The sequence below is a fragment of the Balaenoptera ricei genome, chromosome 12 (assembly GCF_028023285.1).
Source record: "Balaenoptera ricei isolate mBalRic1 chromosome 12, mBalRic1.hap2, whole genome shotgun sequence".
Lineage (NCBI taxonomy): Eukaryota > Metazoa > Chordata > Mammalia > Artiodactyla > Balaenopteridae > Balaenoptera > Balaenoptera ricei.
In genome coordinates this window covers 35,014,712-35,037,974 of record NC_082650.1, presented here as the reverse complement: position 1 = coordinate 35,037,974, position 23,263 = coordinate 35,014,712, and the positions used below count along the sequence as shown (strand labels likewise).

Sequence of the window (23,263 nt, the reverse complement as noted above, 5' to 3'; positions counted from 1 at the left end):
ATCCCTCAAAACAACAAACAAAACCAGAGGAAACATTTTAAAGAAAAAGTGGTCCAGTCATGAGCACATGGTTATGGGTTCCATTGGTCCTGTTACATTCTGTGTTACCTGGAAACTACCAGCTTGGTGGGGTGATGGAATGTGCAGATGAGACACCAGCTTGGATAATGGGGCACCATCCTTCATGATATGACACTTCCCCAAAATCAACATCCGTTATATTGTGCTGGGTCCCCAATATATAAACACCTGGACACAGGAACCAAGGGGTGCAGGTAAGAGTGTCTCTAATGATAATCAATCTCAGACACCTACTCGGAGTTTTGCTTCCTATAGCTTTAACTCTAGACTCCATGGCTCTAGATATTCTGGTTTCCAGACAGAGAACCCTTCCGCCAGAGGACACAGTAAGAGTCCCACCAAACTTTAAGTCAAAATTGACCCCTGGACACTTCAAACTTCTTGTACCCAGAGTTCAGCAGGCAAGCAATGGTGGCACCATCATGGCAGGTATAATTGATCCTGATATTCATAGGGAGGCAAGGCTGCTGGTACATAATAGGGATAGGGAAGAATTCATTTGCCGTCCAAGTGGTCCACTGGGGCATCTGTTGGTTCTCCTATGTTCATTATTGACAGTAAATAGTCAAGTACAGCAGTTATTGCTTGGGAAATGCACAGGACTAGGGGCTCTCATCCCTCATGGATAAGAATCTGCATCACTCAACCACATAAGCCATCAAGACCAGCAGAGAGCTAGTCAATGGTGAGGTAAATCCAGAATGAGTAGTAAAGGAGGGAGATGATGTATATCCCTGAACTTAGCTGCAGCAGTGGGGTCTTCAGTTTGTGCTGTTAACTCTTCTCTTGCATGTTTTCCTGGTAACAGAGGCCAACCAGAATCCTGGAAGAGCTGATTTCAGATGGGATAAATTCATTATGTGAAGTAAATGGATACAAGAGACACACAGGGGTGAAATGTAATAAATGCTGCGGTGTACCTCCCAGGTCCCTCCTCGGAGCCTATGTGCCCATTCCCCAGTTGTCAGAAGTGTTGACTATTGACAGCTCTTAGCTGAACGCTTCTCTGAGAATTACCCTTGGTTTGTGGAAGCTTCCTCATCCAAGGTTACGTCCCTTCCCTCTGGGTAGCCTGGTGCCAGTGATTGGTTGATGCAGGGGTACAAAACCTAACCTCTTTGCCTCCGTTGGGGCAACCTGCAACTCTGAAGGGCCATCCCAGCTCTGTTGCAACTGCATCATGGTTAAACTTTTCCCTCTGCTCCATCCTGCTTTCTTCACCCCTCTCATATGCTGTTCTCAAGACCACTTCTCCAATAAACTGCTTGCATGCATGTCTCTCAAGACCTGTGTGTCAAATTTCAATTAGCATCCTTTTCTTGCCTTCTTCATGAGATAAGATTGCCAGTGCTGGATACTGAAGACACAGCCTAGGAGATGTGGTACTTACTCATCTAATATTAAAAAGTGCCATAACCTATTTCCTTTGAAACCCCCGCAGCGGCTCTTTTTAATATGAAACAATGTAAAGTCTTTACCAAAGCCACCAATTTCCTGTATCTTTAAGCCTCTTGTCTCATTTCAAGAACCACAAAAACACTATCATTAACAAAAGCCAGCAGTATTTCTCAACCTAAATTCAAATTGGATATTTCAGTTTGTTTACTACAAAAACCATCTCCAGAAGTGTCTCTATGGTTGCCGGAATAATGTTTCATTGCCAACAAAATAAAATCGAAACCCTTGCCATGGTAGGTTCTCCACTTTGTCTTTAAGTTAATCTCCACTATACTCTGCTCCAGCTACACTGGCTGATAAATAATTCACTAAGATGTCTTGTGCCATTGTTGGAATGCCCTCCTCTCTCACCACTCTCCCACCCGCTAGTGAATCCCATCTCTCATGTCATCTCTTTCATAAAGTTTTCATGACCAACAGAGGTCATGAAAATGTTTCCCATAGTTCATGGGAGAAAGACACTAACCCTTAACACAGCCTAGAAGCTTCTGCATTACATGGCCTTTCTCTCTCTCTCTGTCCAGCTTTCTCTTGCATGTTGCTCTCGAAGTTTCAGTCCCACTGGCATTTTTCTCTTTATAGCACCATATTCTTCCTTCTAAAGGGTTATTTGCATACCAGCCCTCATTCCTATAACACTTCCTCTGGCCTGAAAGTTCCAGTCCTTTGCCTGGTTAATTCTTATTCTTTCAGATCTAAGATCAGTCTTCACTTCCTCAGGGAAACTTTACCTGATTTCTCAGAATAAGTAAGAATTCCTTTATTGTATGCTCTCACAGAACACATAATTCCAGTTATGGCAGCAGCTATGTGCTAGCTACTCTCTTTCCCTCAGTGATTCAGTGTTTTTCTTATTGGCTCAGAAAGGTTTGGGTAGAAGATCAGAAATACTTAATGTAGGTACTTCCAGGAAGAAGGAATTGAATATGGGAATGCAAAGCCCACACAAGTCTTTGGAAGGGTGGGAAGAGTGAAGCCTAGGGGAAAATGCCATTCAAATTCAGGATACGATAAAGTACAGGAGTCACCTGTGATCTCTGCTGGACCTTTGTGGCTAATTCACAAGAGGAAGCCCAGAAGCTGCTAGCGACACCTCCTATCAGCTGTTTGCCAAAGCTCATGAAGTTTCCTAACACCTCACAGGAGAAAACTACCTTCTGCTTCTTTTCTTCCTTCTCAATCTCCTATGAGAACCTCTCATGAGTGGAATCTAATCTACTAGGAATTTTGGGCAACATAGTTTCCAGGCTTCCAGATCAGAGTCAACAAAATTTTTCTATAACGGGCCAGATGGTGAATATTTTAGGCTTTGTCAATGTAGTGTGAAAAGTAAGTACATAGAGACACTGAAATTTGAATCTCAGATAGTGTTTGCATGTTATAAACTCTTATTTTTCTTTTGATTTTTTTTCCCCCCAACCATTTACATTTGTAAAAACCATTCTCAGCTTTGAGCAGTACAATACAGGTGGCAGGCTGAATTTGGGCCACAGACAGTTGTTTGCCAACCCTTGTCCTAGACTCTGCAAAACAAGAAAGCTGGAAATGGTGCTGACATGTCAACAATCTGGCCACTGACTAATAAGACCACGATGATTTTAGGATCTCAACAAGGCCAGAAGAATTAGGGAAGAGAAAGTGAAGAGCAGGAGCAGATGTCAGCGGAGTCTGAGCCATCACTCCTGAAATTTACTTGTGGTTTCTTGACCCGCTCAGGCTCAGTCTTGCACATACATACATACCAATCACATTTCATAAGGGAATGAATGCTGTTGCACACATCCAACTTCATAATGTCTTCAGTTGATGGTAGACATTCTTATAGTCCATTCTTAGAGTCACGTGGTGTTCTACACCATATTGGGCTGTTTCTTTTCTATTAGAGCCTAGTAGTAAACACAAAGCAGCTTTGCCACTGGAAAATAGTGGTTGGCAGAAGAGGAAATAGGCTTCCTTCCAAAACCTCAGGGATCTGCTTTGTGATGTTACTATTGCTGGCACATACTTCATCCCTTTCTGCCACAAATTTTTCAAGTACTACTCGGTCTTCTGGGTCATAGACCTAAGTGGCAGGTCACCTTGTGTAAAAACTTGGACCTGCTGCAGACCCTCTCTTGCTCCACATACCTCTTGCAACAGGAAGCCTTACAAGTTACCTTGTAGATGGATCAGAGCAGTATGCCCAAATATAATGCCGTAGATAAGTTAAGTCCTAGGGCTCTTTCCGCTGTGGGCTGTGCAAAGTGAGGCAACTTGTCTCTCATTTAAGAGGGAATATCTTGACGTTTTTATACCATTGTCCTACTAGAAACTTCATAACATCAGAGATCTGTGAACGTTCACATGGTTGCCTCCCTTCCTCAACTACGCTTTTTCTTCCTAAGGCATCTGGTTATTAGTTTCTTCCTGATGTCCCAACATGATACCCTGTTCCATGTCAAGGTAATCAAGGTCCCCCCAGACCAGAATATCAGCTATTCAAAGCCGTGGTCTGTGACAATGATGAAAAGAGCTTATACCAGAATGTAAATCAATGCACTGCTCCCTCATCGAAAAAGTCTTGCTAAGAAAAAATTGTCAGCTGAACAGAACAGTGTACTTAGTGCCATAGTTCACATTCTGGTGCAAGCTCCCTAATTCATTGGGAACATGTAAGAAACATGGACCAGAAACCAGTTCACAAATGACACTTGGTGAGGATCACTGCTCTAGTCTAGACTATAATATGACAGAGATCAGACATTGCTTTGATAAAAGACAGCAAAGGTGTACTGCTGAACCCCTGGGCAAAGGTGAGATGTTGCAGGTTATACTTGCTGATGGAAACTAAAGGAAAGACATTTGCTAGTTCAGTAGGCACATATCACATGCCAGAGGCAGACTTGTTTTAATAAAGATACCAGCTATTGTTTGCCTCATATTACCAAGGTCCCATTTCCCCTTGGTGAAGAGTTCATCCACGCACTCATCAAATGTATAAATGACCTAATTCTGTAATCCAGTTTGATGGACTGTGTCTTAGGGCAACTTCTGGAACCAGTTAGTGTATCAGTCAAGATTTGGACAAGAAATAGATGGTGTAGTCAAACAGTAAATAGAAAGATTTTAAAAAAGGACTGTTTACAAGTTTTAGCAAGTTTAGGGGACCAACAAAGATTGGTAAAGCACCCAGGAAGTAGCAAGGGATGAAAGTCATTATCAGCTTGAGACCCGAAGGATGAAGCAGTGTTACTAGAATTTGGAGAGCTGAAGTCAGAGGTGAAATGTTGCCCTCCAAAAGGTTGGTAGAGGGCAGCCACTATAAAAAATGTGGACCAGCAGGGGGAAAGCACCACCACACTGTCCTCCTGCCACCTGGTCTCCCATTGGTGCCTGGCCTTGGCCAAACCCAACACTAAGTCAGAGAGCAAGGGAGTACCAGTGATGCTGTCCCAAGAGGTCAGCTTCCCAGGACACACAGCCAGGTAGAGAAGGGCAGAGGATGACTCTTAAAAGGTCAGTAGAGAAAAATATGCACTCTTGAAAGGCAAATAGAGAATAACATACATTCCTCCACGAGAGAAAATTTTGATAAAATAGGTTATGTGTCTACAATCAAATACCATATAGGAATTTTAAAAATTGAACTAGCTTTCCAAAGTAAGTAAATCTCAAGAATATAACAAGTGAAAAACAGGAAGCAGCAGCAGGATACCCACACTATAACATTTATATAATATTTAAAATCCAATAAAACCATATTTTATGGATACATAAATATGTAAAAAAGGATAGTCTAGCAGTAACCACTGCAGATGAAGTTCTGTATACATCACTGTTATGGGATGACTATGCCTGAAAATATCTTCATTCCCCCCCTACACGTGCATAGTTTGGCTGGGTGTGTTAATTATCTATTGCTGTGTGTTGTGGCTTGAACTGTGTCCTCCAAAAAGACATGTTGAAGTCCTAACCTCCAGTACCTCAGAATATGAACTTATTTGGAAATAAGGTCATTGCAAATGCAGTTAGTTAAGTTAAAATGAGGTCGTACTGTAGTAAGGGGAGCCCTTAATCCAATATGACTGGTTTCATAAGAGAAGAGACACAGGAGGAATACCATGTGAAGATGTGGGTAGAGATTAGAGTAATGCAGCTGCAAGAGAAGGGGTGTTAAGGATTGCTGATAACCCACCAGAAGCTAGAATATGCAAGGAAGGATTCTCCCCTATAGGTGTCAGAGAGCATATGGCCTGGCGGACACTTCAGTTTCAGACTTCCAACCTCCAGAACTGAGACAATAAGTTTCTGTTGTTTTAAGCCACCTGGTTTGTGGTAATTTGTTACAACAGCCTTAAGAATCTAATACAATCTCAGGATTCTTACCCAGAGTAAGTAACATGTTTCTCGACTTTGAGTCTCCATTAGGTATAGGTGGGTGATGCCATCTTTCAGTCAAGGGCAGGCTGTTCTTCTCCTGCCCTGATACAGTTCAGGCTCCAATATGCAGACACAGTGTGGTCCAAGAGCCCACAGTCAGCCCTGTGACTTCAGTTTGGGGCTGGCCCATCTTCCCTGACACCCCCAGGTTACACAGTTTCAGCCCCTACTCGCTGCTGTGGCGTTCAATATGCTTTTTAGGAAAGCCTCTGCATTTCTGATTGATGAGATTTTCATTTCCAGTTTTCATAGTAGCCTCTGCGCTTATATGTTTATATGTTGTTGTCATTTATGTGTTTGGACTGGAATGGAGGAAGATTTTGCTTATATTCCATCAGTGATATTGAACTGGATGAATTGCCATAGCCTCCTTAGACCCAGATTTAGTTTTTGTTTCTCACGGTCCAGAGTCAAACTACTCACTAAACAGTTCATTGAATTCATGAATACTACGTATGAAGTGCCAAAGTACTTAGGGGAATGAGCTACCTAGTGTACTCAAAGGAAAATCCTGGAAAGTTCCCAGGAGCAGATGCCTGTGGGTTTCATTTATTTGTCTGCTTTTTTTTTTTTAGAATCAGAGACACTGTATGATGTTGTGAGGAAAACAGAAGGAAAAAGAGGCTTAGATTCTAGATCTGGCTTAGATTACACATAATAAACATTTATTGAAATCTGCCATGTGTAATACAATGTGTTAAGCCATGGATTTTACATTTTGAGGGTGGAGAGAATGGAGGACAAAGATGAATAATATATCCAAACTCTTGGCTCTGGTTTACTAAGCCCACATGCCGTGGACCACTCTTGCTGACCTCACATTGTACTAGTCTGCTCAGTGGGCGCCAGCCTCACTGGCCACTTTCTCTTCCCTGTACACATAGCTTCTTCCTATTTTGGGGTCTTGGATTGAAAGGATTCTTTCCCTTATTATCTGCAGCTATCCAGGTCACTTGAAACATTGTCCAATTTTGTCACATATTTAGGTTCATTCACCCACCACCACAGGTAAGATACCAAATGGTTCCATTACCACAAGGATCCTTTATGTTGCCCTTTTATAACCACACTCACCTCCCATTCACCCACCACACCGACATTCCTAATTCTTGGTAACAAGTAATATATTCTCCATTTCTAAAATTCTGTCATTTCAAAATGTTATGTAAGTGGAATCATATAGCATATACCTTATTGGGATTGGCTTTTTAGCATGTACCCTACTGGGATTGGCTTTTTTCACCTATTATAATTCCCTGGAGATTCTTTCAAGTTGTTGCCTATATCAGTAGTTTTTTATTTTTCATTGCTGAGTAGTGCTCCATAGTAGGGATATACCACAGTTTGTTTAACCACTTACCTGGTATAGGCTCTCTGGGCTGTTTCCAGTTTTGGGTTATTACAAATAAAGCTGCTATGAATATTCATATGTGAACATTAAGTTTTCATTTTTCTGGGATAAATGCCTAGGAACATAATTTCTGGGTTGTATGTTATTGCATGTTCAGTTTTATAAGAATCTGTCATGCTCTTCCAGAATGGCTCTACCATTCTATCAGCTATATATGCCTGGTCCAGTTTCTCTGCAACCTCACCAACTTTTGGTGTTTGATGTTGTCACTAAGGTTTGTCTTAGCCATTCTGATGCATGTGCAGTGACGCTCATTATGATACCCATTTTCCTAATGGCTACCAATGTTGAACATCTTTCCAATAAGCTTGTTATCTGTATATCCTCTTCAGCGAGATGTCTGTTCATGTCTTTGGCACATTTTTAAATTGTGTTTTTTTTTTTTTTTTACTGTTGAGTTTTGAGACTTCTTTATATATTCTAGATGCTGGTCCTTTTACTGGATATAAAATTTGTAAATATTTTCTTCTAATCCTGGTCTTCATCCTCTTCACATGGGTTTTCACAGAGCAAAATATTTAATTGTGATGAGGCCCAAATTATCAATTTTTAGTTATAGGAATCATGTTTTGGGGGTTAAGTCTAAGAACTCCGCTTAGTCCTAAATTCAGAAAATCTTCTATTTTTTTTCTATAACCAATACTGCCCTCTTCCAATTAATATAGCAACATAGATGCCTCAGTAATGGATGGAATGATTCCCTCCCCCACACATTTTTATTCTTTGTCAAGATTATTTAGCTATTTTAGCTATGCCTTTCCATATGCATTTTAGAATAAGCTTGTCTATATCTAAAAAAACTGTTTAGAAAATTTTTATAGAAACTGCATTAAACCTATAGATCAATTGAAAAGAACTGTCATTTTTACTATGTTGAATCTTCCAGTCCCTGAACAAATGTATCTCTCCATTTGTCTAGGTATACTTTGATTCCTTTTATCAGAATTTTGTAATTTTCAACATGTAAATCCTGTACATGTTTTGATAAGTGTATATCTATGTATTTCATTTTCTTATGAGCAATGATAAATGGTATTGTGTTATTCAGTTTCATAACTTTTATTTTTAATGTATAGGAATGCAATTGACATTCTTGTGTTGATCTTGTATCCTGTGAATTTACTTAACTCACTTATTTGTTCTAGGATTTTTGTAGGTTCTTTGGGATTTTCTACATAATCATGCCATCTGTAAACAGGAAAAGTTTTATTTTATATTTCAAATTTGTATGGCTTTTGTTTCTTCTTCTTGCCTTATTGCAAGCTAGAAATTCCAGTACTGTGTTGAATAAAATAGTGATATTTTATTTGTCTTGTTCTCAAGATTAGGGAGAAAGCATTCAGTCTTACACTATTTTTTATGAAGTTAGCTGTAAATATTTTTTTAGATGTTATCAAGTTGAGGAAGTTCCCTTCTAGAGAGCTTTTATCATCCATGAGTGTTGGATTTTATCAAATGGTTTTTCAAATTAATATAATCATATGCTTTTTTTTCCTTTAGCTTGTTGATATATGATGCATAACATTGATTGAGTTTCAAATGTTGAACCAGCCTTGCATACATGGAAATCATCCCACTTGGTTACGTGCATTTCTTTTTACTTTATTGGATTCAGTTTGCTAATATTTTGTTGAAAATTTTTATGTAAAATTCATGAGATATATTTGTTTATAATTTTACTTTTTTTGTACTGTCTCTGTTGAGTATGGTATGTTAGCACTTAAATCTGCCTTTTTATTATTATTATTCTGTTTATTTTGTCTGGTTCTTATTCCAGTTTTGCTTTCCTTAATTTCCTGTGTGTTGTGTAAGCATGTTTTAAGATTTTATCTTCATTCATATATAGTGTTTTTGAGTGTATCTCTTGGTGTAGTTTTCTCAGTGGTTTCTCTGGGCATTACAATATAAATATATGACATTATAATCTAGTGGTATCATTATTTTACCACTTACAGTAAAGTCTGGAAACCTTACTTCTATTTAGATCCCTTTTTCTTTCCTACTTTTAAATATTACTTTCTTGAATGTCAGATGGTATTGTAATTTTTGTTTCAATCATCAAATATAATTTATAAAACTCATACATGGGGAAAGGGATATTCTATTTTATATACCCATAATTCTGCTCTTTCCACTGTTCTTCCTTTCTGATGCTTGAAATTTCCTCTTTTTTTAAATTATTTCTTTTTTTGTTTGAAGAATTTCCTTTAGCCATTCTCTAAGGAAGGTCTAACGACAAAGGTAACAAAGACCAACGGTGGGCAAAACTTAAAATATTTATTATCTGACCCTTTACTGATAGACATATGACTCCTCTAGGTTTTACTTTCTTAAACTTAACAATAAGGGCATTGGATTTGATCATCTCTAATATCCCTGTAACATCCATGATTTCATGTGGATTTCTTATGTGAAGGTATTTTTTTCCTCAATGACCACATTTGAGCACTCAGGCAATACAGAACTTAACACTGGAAAGCAAGTAATTAACAAATACTTACTCACTGTCATTCCAAGAATATAACATGAAGGTGAAGAGAAATCCAGTCTGCTGACTGTGCGCCAGGTAATTAGATTTATGGAACTGGAGTTCAGGTTCCCACCGTGGGCTGGCAAGAGCCCAAAATGTTTTGCACCTGCCATGTAAGTCAGCATGTACCATCACAATCTGGAGTGTGGTGCTTCCACAGATGCTTTACTGCACTTGTGCTAAAACAGTTCAGGCTATCCCATGGCTCACAGAACAAGGGCTCCCCTTTTGAGCTCTCAGTACTATTATTTCCAGAAGAATTATTTTCTAGTCATCATTTTGGGGGTGCTTATTAGGTGAAATGTGTGAATTACTTTCTGAAATATGCTCTTCTGAATTTAGTCCAGGTAGGAGGGAGCGGGGACATCGACCTTGTTTTTCTTCATCTTAAGAGTTAAGATTCAACTACATATATTTTTAAAACAGAAAAATATGTGAGAAAATAAGGTAAATAGGAAACCAAGAACAAGTATGAAAAAGTTATGATAGCTATTTAGAGACAACTAAAACTCATGTTTCTCTAAAACACATTTTTAGAAAGTCAGAACAGTAAAACAACAATTATTCTACAATGGAGGTCACAAACTTAGACAACCAGATGCAGCCTTCTGACAGGTTTTGTTTTTCACAGAGTTGGGTCAGGGGTATATTTTTGTTTTTGAATTTAACTGGTTGCTAATATTCAAAAATTTTAAGAGTTCACATAAAGGTTTAGATTTCCACATCCTCTTGAGAGATGAGACACTGTTGGGCCGTATTCTCATGCGGCAAACACTACTGGGAGATGAGGAGCATTCTCTTTGGGCATCACTTGTGCTTTCGGGTCCAAGTGGGAGTTGGCCTCCCCACATCGTTGCCTCTGGTCCCCATGTCAAACAACAGTTGTCATTTATCATCAGTTTCATGCTATTGTGTTTCTTGTAGTAGAGCTGAAGATGGCAGAATATCTACTATCCGTATTTCAGTCAAAAGTAAGAAAAAGCCAAATGGACCAAAAGGAATATGTGTTTTAGTAAAAATGGGAAGCAGATATATTTTTGTTGAGATGAAAAATACCCCTGTAGAAATCCATACATTGAAGATGTCTGTTGTAATAATACAAACGGAATGACCATTCTGAAATATACCTGGCCTACTTCTCTCACTCACAATACCCGCTGGCTCCGCAGGCATCTCCTCTTTCTCAACAAATAACAAGTGGATGCCATGACGATCTTGTTTTCTCTACTTTTCCAGTTTGATTTTGTCTCTTAGACTATGCAACATAGTGGGAACATATGGCCTTTGCCCGTCTGTACATTCAAACAACTATTTAAGGAAATAACTCATTGGTGATTCAATTTAGATATTTTTGTTCTTCATATTCTGTATCTACATAGATTGCATCTAAGTACTGAGGGTTTGTATTTTTGTCCTAAATGCTATATTTCCTCTATCTGAATTAAGACTGATAAAACTGACAAGACTAATAAGACTAAGTTGAAATGAACACAACTACATCAGAATAAATCAGCACACAATTTTCTGGGTTAGATTTCAGGTATTGTAGCTCCTTTTCTACAACTGGCAAGTGCATCACGAGAGATAGTATCTGTCATAAAATCTCCCTACCATTCCCACCCCGAGCAGATCTGAACATTAAAGAAAGAGCTTTCAGATATTCAACAGGGACTTTATGTTTGCTTCAACAGTTTAGAAACCCCTTCCATTGTTTTCTTTCGGGATGTGATAACAACAGTGTCTCTCTGGTGTTTGTTATCTTCCAGGTTAGCATTTCAATTCACTTTGGAGGAAGCTGGAAGTGCGGAAGTGTTATATATCTACCACATTTCCATTGATTTTTGGACAATTTCTATTCCAGAAGCCACTGATAGCTTATTTAAAGCAGATCCCGAGACAGAGCTTTTCTTTTTAGTTTCAGAGAGATAATTTTCTAATACTCTGCAGACCACTTGAATAGACCAGAGTTGTGAACAAATTCAGATAATATCTCTCCCACTCCAAGCCTCCCTAAGCTGTGGGGAGACTTTATGAAATAATATGCCGGGAACTTTTTTTACGGACACCATTTTCTGGCAACAGAGCAGATTTGAGAGGGAGCAGCTGTTGATGGCTGATCTCCAAGCTTATTACACGAGGACCTGGAACCCAAGAGATGGCGAGGTGAATACTGAATGAGCACATCAGTAGAGAGGTAAAAACGTCTCCTCTCCCTACTGGTCCAGTCAGAAATATCTTCCTTTTTGTTTATCTCTCAATGTCAGAGATCATTTGGCTGCAACACATTCATGCAAAACCCTTTTCTTTCTTCAAAGACTAAACATTAGAAAAAGGCTAGGCAGCACAGACAAGAAGGTTAACACTTATTTTCAAGATTGGTTAAAACTCGAATTCCCAGTTGCTGTGTGTCTCTGCCCACCCACTTCCAACATTTCCCTAGTGATAATATAGAGGAAGGGAATCTATAAAATTCCACGTCATGACAGCCATTTAAGGAATAACTGACATAGAGATAGGAGGCCTTTAACTGTGAAAAGCAGAGCATATTTTAAGAGTTCTACTAAGACATCTCCTGCCTAAAGGGACACAGCTGAGTGGGACATGGCCATGCATGGGACTACTCCACAACGGTATAAAGTATGAATTTTTGAATAAGAGTATTAAGAAAAACAGATATAACATCCCACCCTTCTCCCCCAGTACAGTTGTCTCCAGGTGCACTGGCCTCTGTGGTGGTGCCTGAACAAAGCAAGCGTAACATTTTTATTTTCTGTTAGAGAGAAAGAGGACTCTTTTTGTTCTTTGCTTGAATTTTGGAGGCCACACGGACCTCTGAGTTTTGTGGTCAGTGGTACTCATGGTGATTTTGGTTATGTGTGGGTTTAATCCTGTGAATAGAAATGAAATCAGGGTCATGCTGCAAAGCAGAATCCTTCAACATCATGAACATTACTGGGTAATGCAATCTTGAGTGAGTTTGTGGATTTTTTGTTAAATGCATCCGTGTTTAAATGAAAATTACTCTTCCTAGGAAAAGATAAGTTCTCTTATCTAAATTCTTACGAATGAAAGTCACAAATGTTCTAATAATGTACACAGCAAGTGGAAGTTTGAAGATACCCATAAAGATAATACTTTATGAGAAAATCAATTAATGAGGAACAATAAGAATGAAGTGCCAAATTTCCCTTGCCATGTCATCAGGGAAGCAGTGTGTTTACTGGAAGAGAGTGAGCTGCTAAATCAGACTCAGATTTAAATCTGTTGACAAATCATTTACCTTCTCAACTTCAGTTTTATCATCGGTAAAATAGGGATGACAATTACTATCTGTCAAGTTTGTTATAAGGAAGAAATAAGGAAATGTATATAAAGAGATAGTAACATATAAATATAGTAACTCAAAAAAAAAAAAAAATCAATGTCAATCCCCTGGCCTTTTTTTCTTTCCACTCATTTGGAGTTTTTGAAATTCAATTTAAAGAACAAAAGTGAAAGAAATTACTGCTTGGACATCAGTTTTTTGTGTTTTTTTTGGCTGTGCCACGCAGCATGTAGGACCTTAGTTCCCCCACCAGGGATTGATCCCACACCCCCTGCAGTGGAAGCGTGGAGTCTTAACCACTGGACCGCCAGGGAAGTCCCAAGTTTTACTTTTAATAGATTTTATGTGGTCTACTTGTATCAATGAGAATAAGGTATTTATTTGGGAGTGAAGGTATGAAAATTAAGGGCAGAAAATGATGTGCAAACAATAACTGTTGTAATTATAACAATTTTATTTCACTCTTACTTTAATTAAATCTTCATAAGCACCATGTCATGAACTGGCAATCTAGAAAGAGGATACTGGAATGCTTTAGTCAATAACAAACTGCAAGCTGATGATATGAAGTTACAGCTACACGGAGCATGTGTGCAAGACCACATTTAGAAAGGTTCACTTGAGAATCCCACGATGATGCACAAAACAGGATTCTGGCATCGATTTGTTCACACTTCCTATGCTCAGAACCCAAAGCTTGTGCATGTACACATCAAAAGAAACACTGGATCACCTTGACAGTTTACAGTTTGCTAACACTTGACCCTGAAAGCATAAATGTTGCCATCTTGATTTCTTGACCAGTGCGTGGTCATAGGCTGAAAAGACCAATTCCTTTAAAACTTAAATTATGCTTAAAGGTTATGTTCAACATTATGCAAGTCATCAGCAAGGCCTTTGAATGTGTGCAATTCTCATATATGATCACCAAACCATTACTGACCTAAGGAAATCGTGGAAAATTATATATTTTCAGCAAAATGTTTTAATTTGGTCCTACATTAAAAGACCCAATTGCCAAGGTGTTTTACATAAATTTAATTCACAAGCATGTACACAAGAGATTCACTATAAAGAACATTGCTTCCTGGTTTATGAATAAAAAGTTTATCCTCTACTTACACTAACCATACAAAAAATAATCTACAAAAATTGTTTACAGTTGATTTTAGTGAAAGAAAAAGCTTTCTTCAGAAAAAAAAAATGATTGTGTGGTGGTAGTAGTTTAGCCATCAAAAAAGGAATGTAAGTAACCAATAAATATAATGTGCTTTCTCCATATAGACATATTTACACTTGAGTCTTTGGCTTATGTTGTTTTCTAAAAAGAACTTTAAATGATCCAGCCATCATTGCACATTAAAGGAAAATAAGCCAGTTATATACATTTATATATTTATATAGAGATCTGCTACACTTGAAACATATTAAAAAATGAACTTTCCTATGAATTTGCACAGCTTTTCTTTCTTCTTCCTTGAAAGATTTAACATCTTTTATCTGAAAAAGGGAGAAAAATGCCACAGAGAAAGTATTGATTCATGCAACACGTGGTGGCTGCTCTACCAAAGCCAGGAGAGAAGAGGCTGCGTGTTCACTGGACAAACACTAAGAAGTTCTCATTTGCATTTGCTTCTTATTAAATAAAATTTATGTGGCACGAAATGTTGATGCTTTTGTACAATAATAGAAACTGAGTCTTTTTTATTAAGATACACAACTTCATAAGAAAAATACTTTTACCTCTCAAATGTAAAAGCCTCCCACCCCCCACATTAGAATCTTTCTGCACAGGTGTGACACGTACAACAGCTGCTGGCTCAACAGATGAATGGGCTCTGCTTGGATGCACTTTGAAGTCTCCCCCAACTAAGATGACTCCAGGTACTCCAAAGCTACGTCGTAGCAGAAACGGTACTGTTCCTGAAAGATGTTAAAACAAAAGGGTGGAGCAAAGTTAAGAAAAAGGAGAAGAATGGAGAATAATAGCTATCAAATGAATACTTGCATTCAGTTTAGATTTTTCAAGAATTACAGATTTTTTTTCTATATACAAGTTTAACATCAGGCATGCATATTTTACATTTGAGTCTAATGATTGCTGTTTAAGAAAAAGGAACTTGATGTAAAAAGATATGTTCTCTTTGCCTCATATTTTATATCAAATTTAAAAAATCTGCAGTATTATCTGATTATAATAGTAATACCTGATCAGTACAGAAAAATTTCCAAGTATAGAAAAAGATAATCAGAAAAAGTCTCTATAAATCTGTTATCAGAAACAACTGTTTTAAGATACTACCTTAGTGTTAATTCAGTCCATTTTTATGCATTGTTGAAATAATAATTACTTTAGAATAAATATTAATTGCTTATCTATGTTTGGGGATATAACTTTATATTTTATTTTCTGTTGTTTAGCATTGTTATGTATCCTTTTCTTATGTTATTTAACACCTCTTTTAATACTTCATAAAAGTCTAATATGTGGATTGACTGTAATATTGCATTTATTTTTTTCTTTACTGTAAATAATCCTAGAGTGAACATGCAAATATTTTTCTCCGCACTTCAGATATTTTCCTTAGTGGTATTAAAAAAAGCCAGTCATTTCAGACTGCCACTCAACAATTCCAAATTCTTAATTTCTTCTTCCAGTTTTATTGAGATATAATTGACATATAGCACTGTATGTTTAAGGTGTACGGCATAATGATTTGACTTACATACGTGAACATCCAAATTCTTAATTTTTGACACAGTTTTTGGTCTATCAGAGAATTTAAGTAAATTTTTCAAAAATGGTTAGTGGTTCTTAAATATTTTTGAGCTTACTTTTACCAGAAAAATTTATTTCTTCTGCCTTTATTTATTTAAGACAACTTGGTTGACAAAAATTTTTGAGTTAAAACTGCCTTTCCTCTCAGTCCATCTGTGTGTCGCTCCATTATGAAGAATTTAGAAAAATTCAGACTGCATTACAAATTATTACTTGCAATATGTATTAAAATCTTCCCAATTCAGTCCAAGTGGGTAAAATTCAGGCTGAATTAGAGAACAATCTAAAACGCATATTATTTCAAAAGAGAACTTCCAGGTGTCTCCAGCAATAAATGAGGGAAATAAAAACTTTCCCCAAGAGGTCTTTATCAATCCTACCCTAATTATCAAGTAGGTGTGATTTAAATTAGCCTACCACTGTGGCAAGTGCATCTCAAGAACCAAAAAGTGCTTGGGAACTGTTACGTCTCTTTAATCAGTCTCTAGCAATTTGGTTTACTCTCTAAATTTTCTTACCAAACTCGTCAGTTCAATTCAACAGCACGCTGAACTAATCATTAACCTTGATTAAACACAAATTGGGTGTTTAGTCAGGATTCATGGGACATGAATATAAAGGTAAATAGTAACTCTTAAGAACGTTCTAGAATGGCAGAGTTTAATCATAGACTTTTTTTTTTTTAAGGAACAGTGAGAAATCAGAGTTAAATTTGGAAGTATGATTTGAATGCTGCGGCCAGAAGTGATCTTATTGATGATTTTGGAAGACTTGATCTGAGAGATAGAGGCAGAGTTTACATTAAAAACTCTTCAGACAGCAGAGAGTTTAAAGACCTAACCATTACCCGCCCATTTTGTAAAAAGACCTCAGAGTTCTACCTCAAAAATTCCTCAAATCTATCTCCCCACTTCCTCCAGCTCCATTGCCAACACCCCAGTCAAAGCCAGTATCATCTTATCGGGACAACAGCAATACCTAAGGTATGAGCTGGAGTAGAGGGGCTTTGAGGACTTGTAGAAGGGGAAGAAGTCTGTGACGTTCTTCAAAGTGAAACAGTATAAATGTAACTCTTCAGATTTTGTCTCAGGAAGCAATGCACCTCCTGTGTGAACAATCCATGAGCAGGAAGTGGTGAAAATACTTTAAAGGTTTATTGAATTGCTCACTTTTGTTATCTGATCATCTTGATAAATGTAGGGCAAGCAACAATGATGTCTTGGTTTTTCTGGTTTACTTTTCTGTGAGCATAAACTACACAGCTGCCCCTGACCTTATCCTACCATGCACATATGTATAACCCACAGCCATCACTTTAGAAGTCGAATGTGCTAGAGAAGTTTAACTTTCTTCCTCTGCATACAGCTTCAACCAGACGAGCTCCTACATACACATACCTCCCTGCTCTTATTTTGTAATCTGTGTTGTGATTTGTGAGCCCTGGCTAATTCAAATAATATCACATGAACTACGTTCTAAAATTGGTAAAGCTGAAAACTGTCAATGGCGATAGTTTAAAAAATTATAATTTGACCAGCAATGAAGAATTATAGATAATGACTAAAATAAATTTCATTTGCCCTTTAAAAACACTGGGTGTCTAAAGTGCTAGATGCAGGGCTTCCCTGGTGGCGCAGTGGTTGAGAATCTGCCTGTCAATGCAGGGGACACGGGTTTGATCCCTGGCCCAGTAAGATCCCATATGCCATGGAGCAACTAAGCCTGTGCACCACAACGACTGAGCCTGCGTCCTGCAGCTACTGAAGCCCGCGCGCCTAGAGCCCGTGCTCCGCAACAAGAGAAGCCACTGTAATGAGAAGCCCACGCACTGTGATGAAGAATATCTCCCACTTGCTGCAACTAGAGAAAGCCCATGCGCAGCAACGAAGACCCAACACAGCCAAAAATAAATTAAAAATACAAAGAAACAAACAAAAAGAACTGATATAAAAAGTGCTAGATGCAACCTATGAGTATATCCCTCAAAATGTTTTACCAGTTAACTCAATATTGTTTAAGAAATAAAAATAAACAAGAATAAAACCTAGCTAGCAGGATTTTCTTATTATAGAACCATTTACCAAATTTTACTGTAGCAAATATTTATTGCTCAGAAGAAACAAACAAAAATCCTATACATTTCCCAAGTTAAATGAAAGTAGTTTTCTTCATCATTAGCAGTTTAGGCAATATGTGATTATGTTTATGTGGGTAAAGAGGGATACTTGGCAATTCATCAATTAAGCAGGAAAGTCCCCACAAAGACACATTTATACATATGATTCGCTATGTGTGTATCAAGTCAAATCAACAAGTAGGTATATGATTGACTAATCTCTACCCTCCCTTCTGCGTTCAAGACTGTGACTCACCGGGGCTTCCACCATGTTTGGCTTGCTGTTCCTTAGCGTCTTGACAGCATGGAACACATCGACAACATTTTGCCGTTTCACCATTTCAACAACGATGCCTATAGCACAGAACATGCCACTTCGCCCACCACCATTTCTAAAAGCAAAGAAAGCAAAGGCATTTTAGAGTGAAGCTTTTGGTGACCATAGGTCACACAATCATATGTTTGGGAAAAGAAAACATTATCTTTCAAATTTTTTCCCTTTGTGTTTTAATTTTGCTTCACATGTGTGCATGTATGTGTAGAGAACAAAAAAGAAAGATACTTGAGGATGACATTAACTCAGTAGCTTATACTTAGGGACATGTTATAGGTATAGATGGCTGCAACCTAGATACTTTGAGATTTTGATAGATTTGTACACAGCATAAATCAGAAAAGTTATTCAGAGTAGTGTTCAAAAGAGTTTAAACTATATAATAACTATACAATAAGCAATTTAAAAAATACAAAAGTTTAAGTTAGTAGTGAATTATAGAATCAAGAAACAGGAAGATTGTTTCAAAAGAATATCTAGTCAAGGTCTGTAAGATGGGAGTTGGCTACTCTTTAACATAGAAAACGTGAAGACTAATGAGGAAATGACCACCAAGGCCCCCCAGATGGCCAAGCCAAGCCACCACACTCACAGGCAGTGGATGATTGTTCGGCCCTCCCCGTCCTCGCATTCCTCCTGCCATTTTTCCACCTGCAGTATCAGCTTCAAAAATGACCGTTTGGAGCCAGGCACTTCTCGATGAGAAGCCCACCCTAGATATTGAAACTGCTGCACCATCAGATAACCTTCCTGTGGCTGCAGAGGGAAAAGTATTTTTATGTAAATAAGTTGGGGCTAGAATTTTTACTAAAAAGTAAAAGGTTCATATCAATTTACACCATGACATAAATGACACTTACAATGGATTGAATCTAGCTGATGCAAGTCCAGAATATGTACATACCAGTGCAGAAACATTCTAAGTTACATGAGAATTATCCGTTATACAAGCTTCTCCCTCATGCTCCATATCCAATAATCAATTCCTATGTTTTTACTTCTTAAATAACTTTCAAATTCACCTCCTCTTTATTGCCACTGACAACATTGCACTCTCAATCACAAATCATAATAATCACTTCTTAGTTGATCTCCCTGAACAAACTTTGATCTCCTTTCAAACCATTCTTACCGAAGGCATCATGATTATTTTTAAATGCAAATATGATCTTGTCACTTCCTGATTTAATGGCTTCCAAATGATCTTAGCATAAAACCCAAATTGCTGCCATGGCTTAAAAATACCTATATGATAAGGCTCCACCTCTTTCTCTAACTTCCCTTTATTCTAACAACCTATTCAAGTTCTAGACACACTGGCCTTCTCTTAATCTATTTATCAAGTCATTTCTTGCCTTGGGAACTTTGCACATACTCTCCCCTTCACCTTGAACATCTCCTTCTTGCTTGCTTTTCTCAGTCCCAAACAGAGTGATCAACTTGTCTTGGGTTTGCCTTGGACTTTTCTGGTCTTTGCACTGAAATTCATGTGTTCTAGGAAACCTCCCTGTCCTGTGTAAACCAAGGTAGCTGGCTATCCCATGCCCAGAGAGCTCCTACAAATTTTTCAAATTTTGACTTAAATATCACTACCTCAAAGAAGTCTTCTCAGATCACCCAGCTATGTCAGATCACCCAAATCCTCTGTATTTTGTACTTTTTCTCTGTAAAATTTCATTTATTTGTAAATGATTATATAAGTTTTTTAATGTTTGTCTTCCCTGACAAAATACAAATTCTTTAAGGACAAGATAATCTCTTTTTCCCTTAAAATCTCTATCCTAGAACCTAGCAAAATACTTTCCAAAGAACAGTATTGTTGAATAAATGAATCAAGACCTTAAACCTTCATATGAAAATGTAAGGAAGAATTTGTAATGCACAAGTAAGCCATATCATAAGGCATCAGATCTGAAGCTTCACATGGCAAGGGCTCATGCATCTTTTGGTAGGACAATCTATACTATCTAGTATAACACCCAACCTCTAGTTGGCGCATACTAAATATTTGGTGAGGTGAATGATATTAAATAATGAGAATGGGAACAGAAAGAAAAATCACGCACTAATATGGACCAGAACACCAAATACAGAGGAAGATAAATATGCTGACCAAAAAAAAATGTAACGCAAATTTCAGTTCCTGTTCCTAGAATATTTTTCATATAAACAGCTCAATTAACAGACAGGTCTTACTTTCTTAGTTTAGCAGCTACGGTTTCTCAGCTAAAATATTACTAGAACCATAATGTAACAGATGTGCAGACATAATGAGATTCCTTTAAATTAACATCTAAGATATGCATGAATATTATGACATGATTGAAGTTATCCTTTTTTTCTCCACTGAAATGAGCAATAGAATTGGATATGAATTTCTTCTCTACTTATACACATATAGACTTATTAACCAGAAACACATATAGCCATTTTGATGTGAGAAACACTGAAACATGACAATTCTAATCACACACTTAAAACAAGACACATACATAGAATTGCTGCTCTAAAAAAGAGTAACCTAGCTCTTTAAAAAGACCATAATTCCATAGAAGTTACTACTGCTTTCTTTTCAAATTCTGCTTGCTATGTGGTTACATAATCTAAACAGTTTTTATTAGTACTTTTTGGTTTTTTGAAGGAGAGACCCCACACAATTTGTCACTGATGGCAAAACACATGAAGTGTCAAGGAAAGAAAGACTTCTGAAGGACACAGTTGCTACTTAGCTGCTGGGAAAAGGCACAGTGGTAGCAGCACTCGATCTAGCTATAGATTTGGGCAAAGCCAGATGCTGGGACATTTAGAAAGATGAAATTGTAGATGAGCTGTAGGAGGAGAATTGGTGATGGCTGTGATTTACTTTTTCCTTCATGCCTGGGGCCCTCTCTTACAAGCAGAACTGGAATAGTGACACGGAACCCTTCTACAATGGCTAGTCCGACTTATCACTTCCTCCTGTCATCAGTATTATATTCTTATTTTTCAATTGCATGCCTCTTCTGGGTTGGATTATCAATGCTAATAAAACATGCAGTCAACCTCGAGATAAGTCTACTTATACTCAGGGGCCAGGCACAGACAATCAAACTCACTTGAACCTAGGAATCTGAATTTAGATTTCCATATAGAATACAATAGGCTAGTAACTGACCAGGAAACCTAGCTTCCAGCATTTCTGCTTTCCTGTTTTTAGAATGCATTTTTATTCCAGTGCTAAGGCATGAGATGATTACTAGCCTTGGGAATGATTATATAATGCTTATTAGTTTTACTCTCTCTTTTGTCTGAATGGAAACATACCCCATCATGGTTATGGTCACCTGGTTCTGGATCAGCTCAGTTAAAATCATTAATGACTTACTCTTGTTAGATTGCATATCCTAAAAATCCGGTTTATCACATCACAGTCCATTGAACAAGACATACATTCCACTTGGATAGGGCCATATCGTAGCATCCCTTCTTCTGGCCAGTACTGAGGGCAGCCCTAGATGATGAATGTTTTGAAAGAAAAAGAAAATGAGCATTATTTTTTCTAACTAGGGTAGTATAAAGCAGATTTTACCATTTTATTACTACCTTATTAAGTTGTGCGTAAGTACACAAAAGCAACCTATAACCATTAACCTGGGACAAGTCGACTTCATTTAACATCACAATGGAGGTACAGCCATAATCATACACTAATCTCCAGAAGTCTTTCACAGTGTTTGGCAGAGGGTACTGTGTGACGATGAAAGCAGCTGGTTGCCTGTAGCTCTGTGAAAAAAACAAGGTAGATGGGGAAACATAAGAACTTCAAATGAATAATTAGTTGTACGAACAGATTCAGTACACTTCAATGTAGGGCCAGTAAGACACAACATGGAGATGGAGCCAGCCTGCTGCTTAAGCCATGGAAGAACAGATTTGGACCATTGCAATATACTGCAACTAGTAATCAGTCAATCTGTTGTATGACTTTGATGCCTCAGCAGTAAGGTAAGCCAAGAATTTGTTTTATTTTGTTGATAAAAGTAAATATAGCACAAATACCAAAAAAAAAGAAAAGAAAACTTCTTGAGGCTAACATCCTTTGTGAGGTACCTGTTGGACTGTTTCAGTCTTCCAAAGTCTAAGAGGTTAAAGGCATAAAATTCCCTGGCGTGTGTGTGTCTCCGTGTATCTATCTATGTCTATCTGCTATCAGCTGTGAATGGAACTGTTTGGCTCTCCTCCACTCCAAATAAGAAAAACCACATGTGCCTCAAACTCTTGTGCTTTTATATTATATCGACACTATCAACACATCTTGTAGGCAATCCACTTTCCATAGTTTTCTGGGCATTTCTAATGTATATCAATGATCAGAATGATGGTTTCAATCATTTAAGATTTTTCAAGTGCCAAAGAGTAAAACCAATGCATTTCCTGGGCCCACATAAGAGGGAATGTCTCCTTGTTTACCAAATGCCCCTTGATTGGGACACAGCGCATTATCTCTTTCCAGAAGGAGAGGATAGGCTCATCTGGCCAGTCAATCTGTCATTCTACAGACTAATGATCTGCACTAAAAAAGAAATATATATTTCTATGAAATTAATGATTTGTAAAAATATTACTAGACAGTTGCCTGAGATGGATTTCTTTAATGCTGATAAAAATTGTCAGTGATCTCCTAACTCATTTGTATCATACTACTCTTTAAGTCCTTCAAGTGTCTTAAACCAGTGTAGAAATTGACCTTTAAACTTCATAGATCCTATCACCATTTGGGAAATGCTGCTAACCATAGCATTTCACTCCATGGAAGACTTCAGGATAAATC

The 23,263-nt window shown here is 37.7% G+C and overlaps 1 protein-coding gene across 3 annotated transcripts in view; it reads right to left on the bottom strand.

Moving 5' to 3' along the window:
- Positions 1–13,660: 13,660 nt before the first annotated feature.
- PTPRK (protein tyrosine phosphatase receptor type K) overlaps positions 13,661–23,263 on the bottom strand; it is a 553,733-nt gene continuing 544,130 nt past the window's right edge. For all 3 annotated transcript variants that reach the window (XM_059941248.1, XM_059941246.1, XM_059941245.1), the window contains 5 exons: positions 22,084–22,215; positions 21,818–21,943; positions 19,046–19,209; positions 18,376–18,511; positions 13,661–15,147 (listed from right to left, as the gene is read on the bottom strand). In XM_059941248.1, the coding sequence (XP_059797231.1) occupies positions 15,094–15,147; positions 18,376–18,511; positions 19,046–19,209; positions 21,818–21,943; positions 22,084–22,215 (612 nt within the window). In that variant the 3' untranslated portion in view covers positions 13,661–15,093. The remainder of the gene's footprint in view (positions 15,148–18,375; positions 18,512–19,045; positions 19,210–21,817; positions 21,944–22,083; positions 22,216–23,263) is intronic.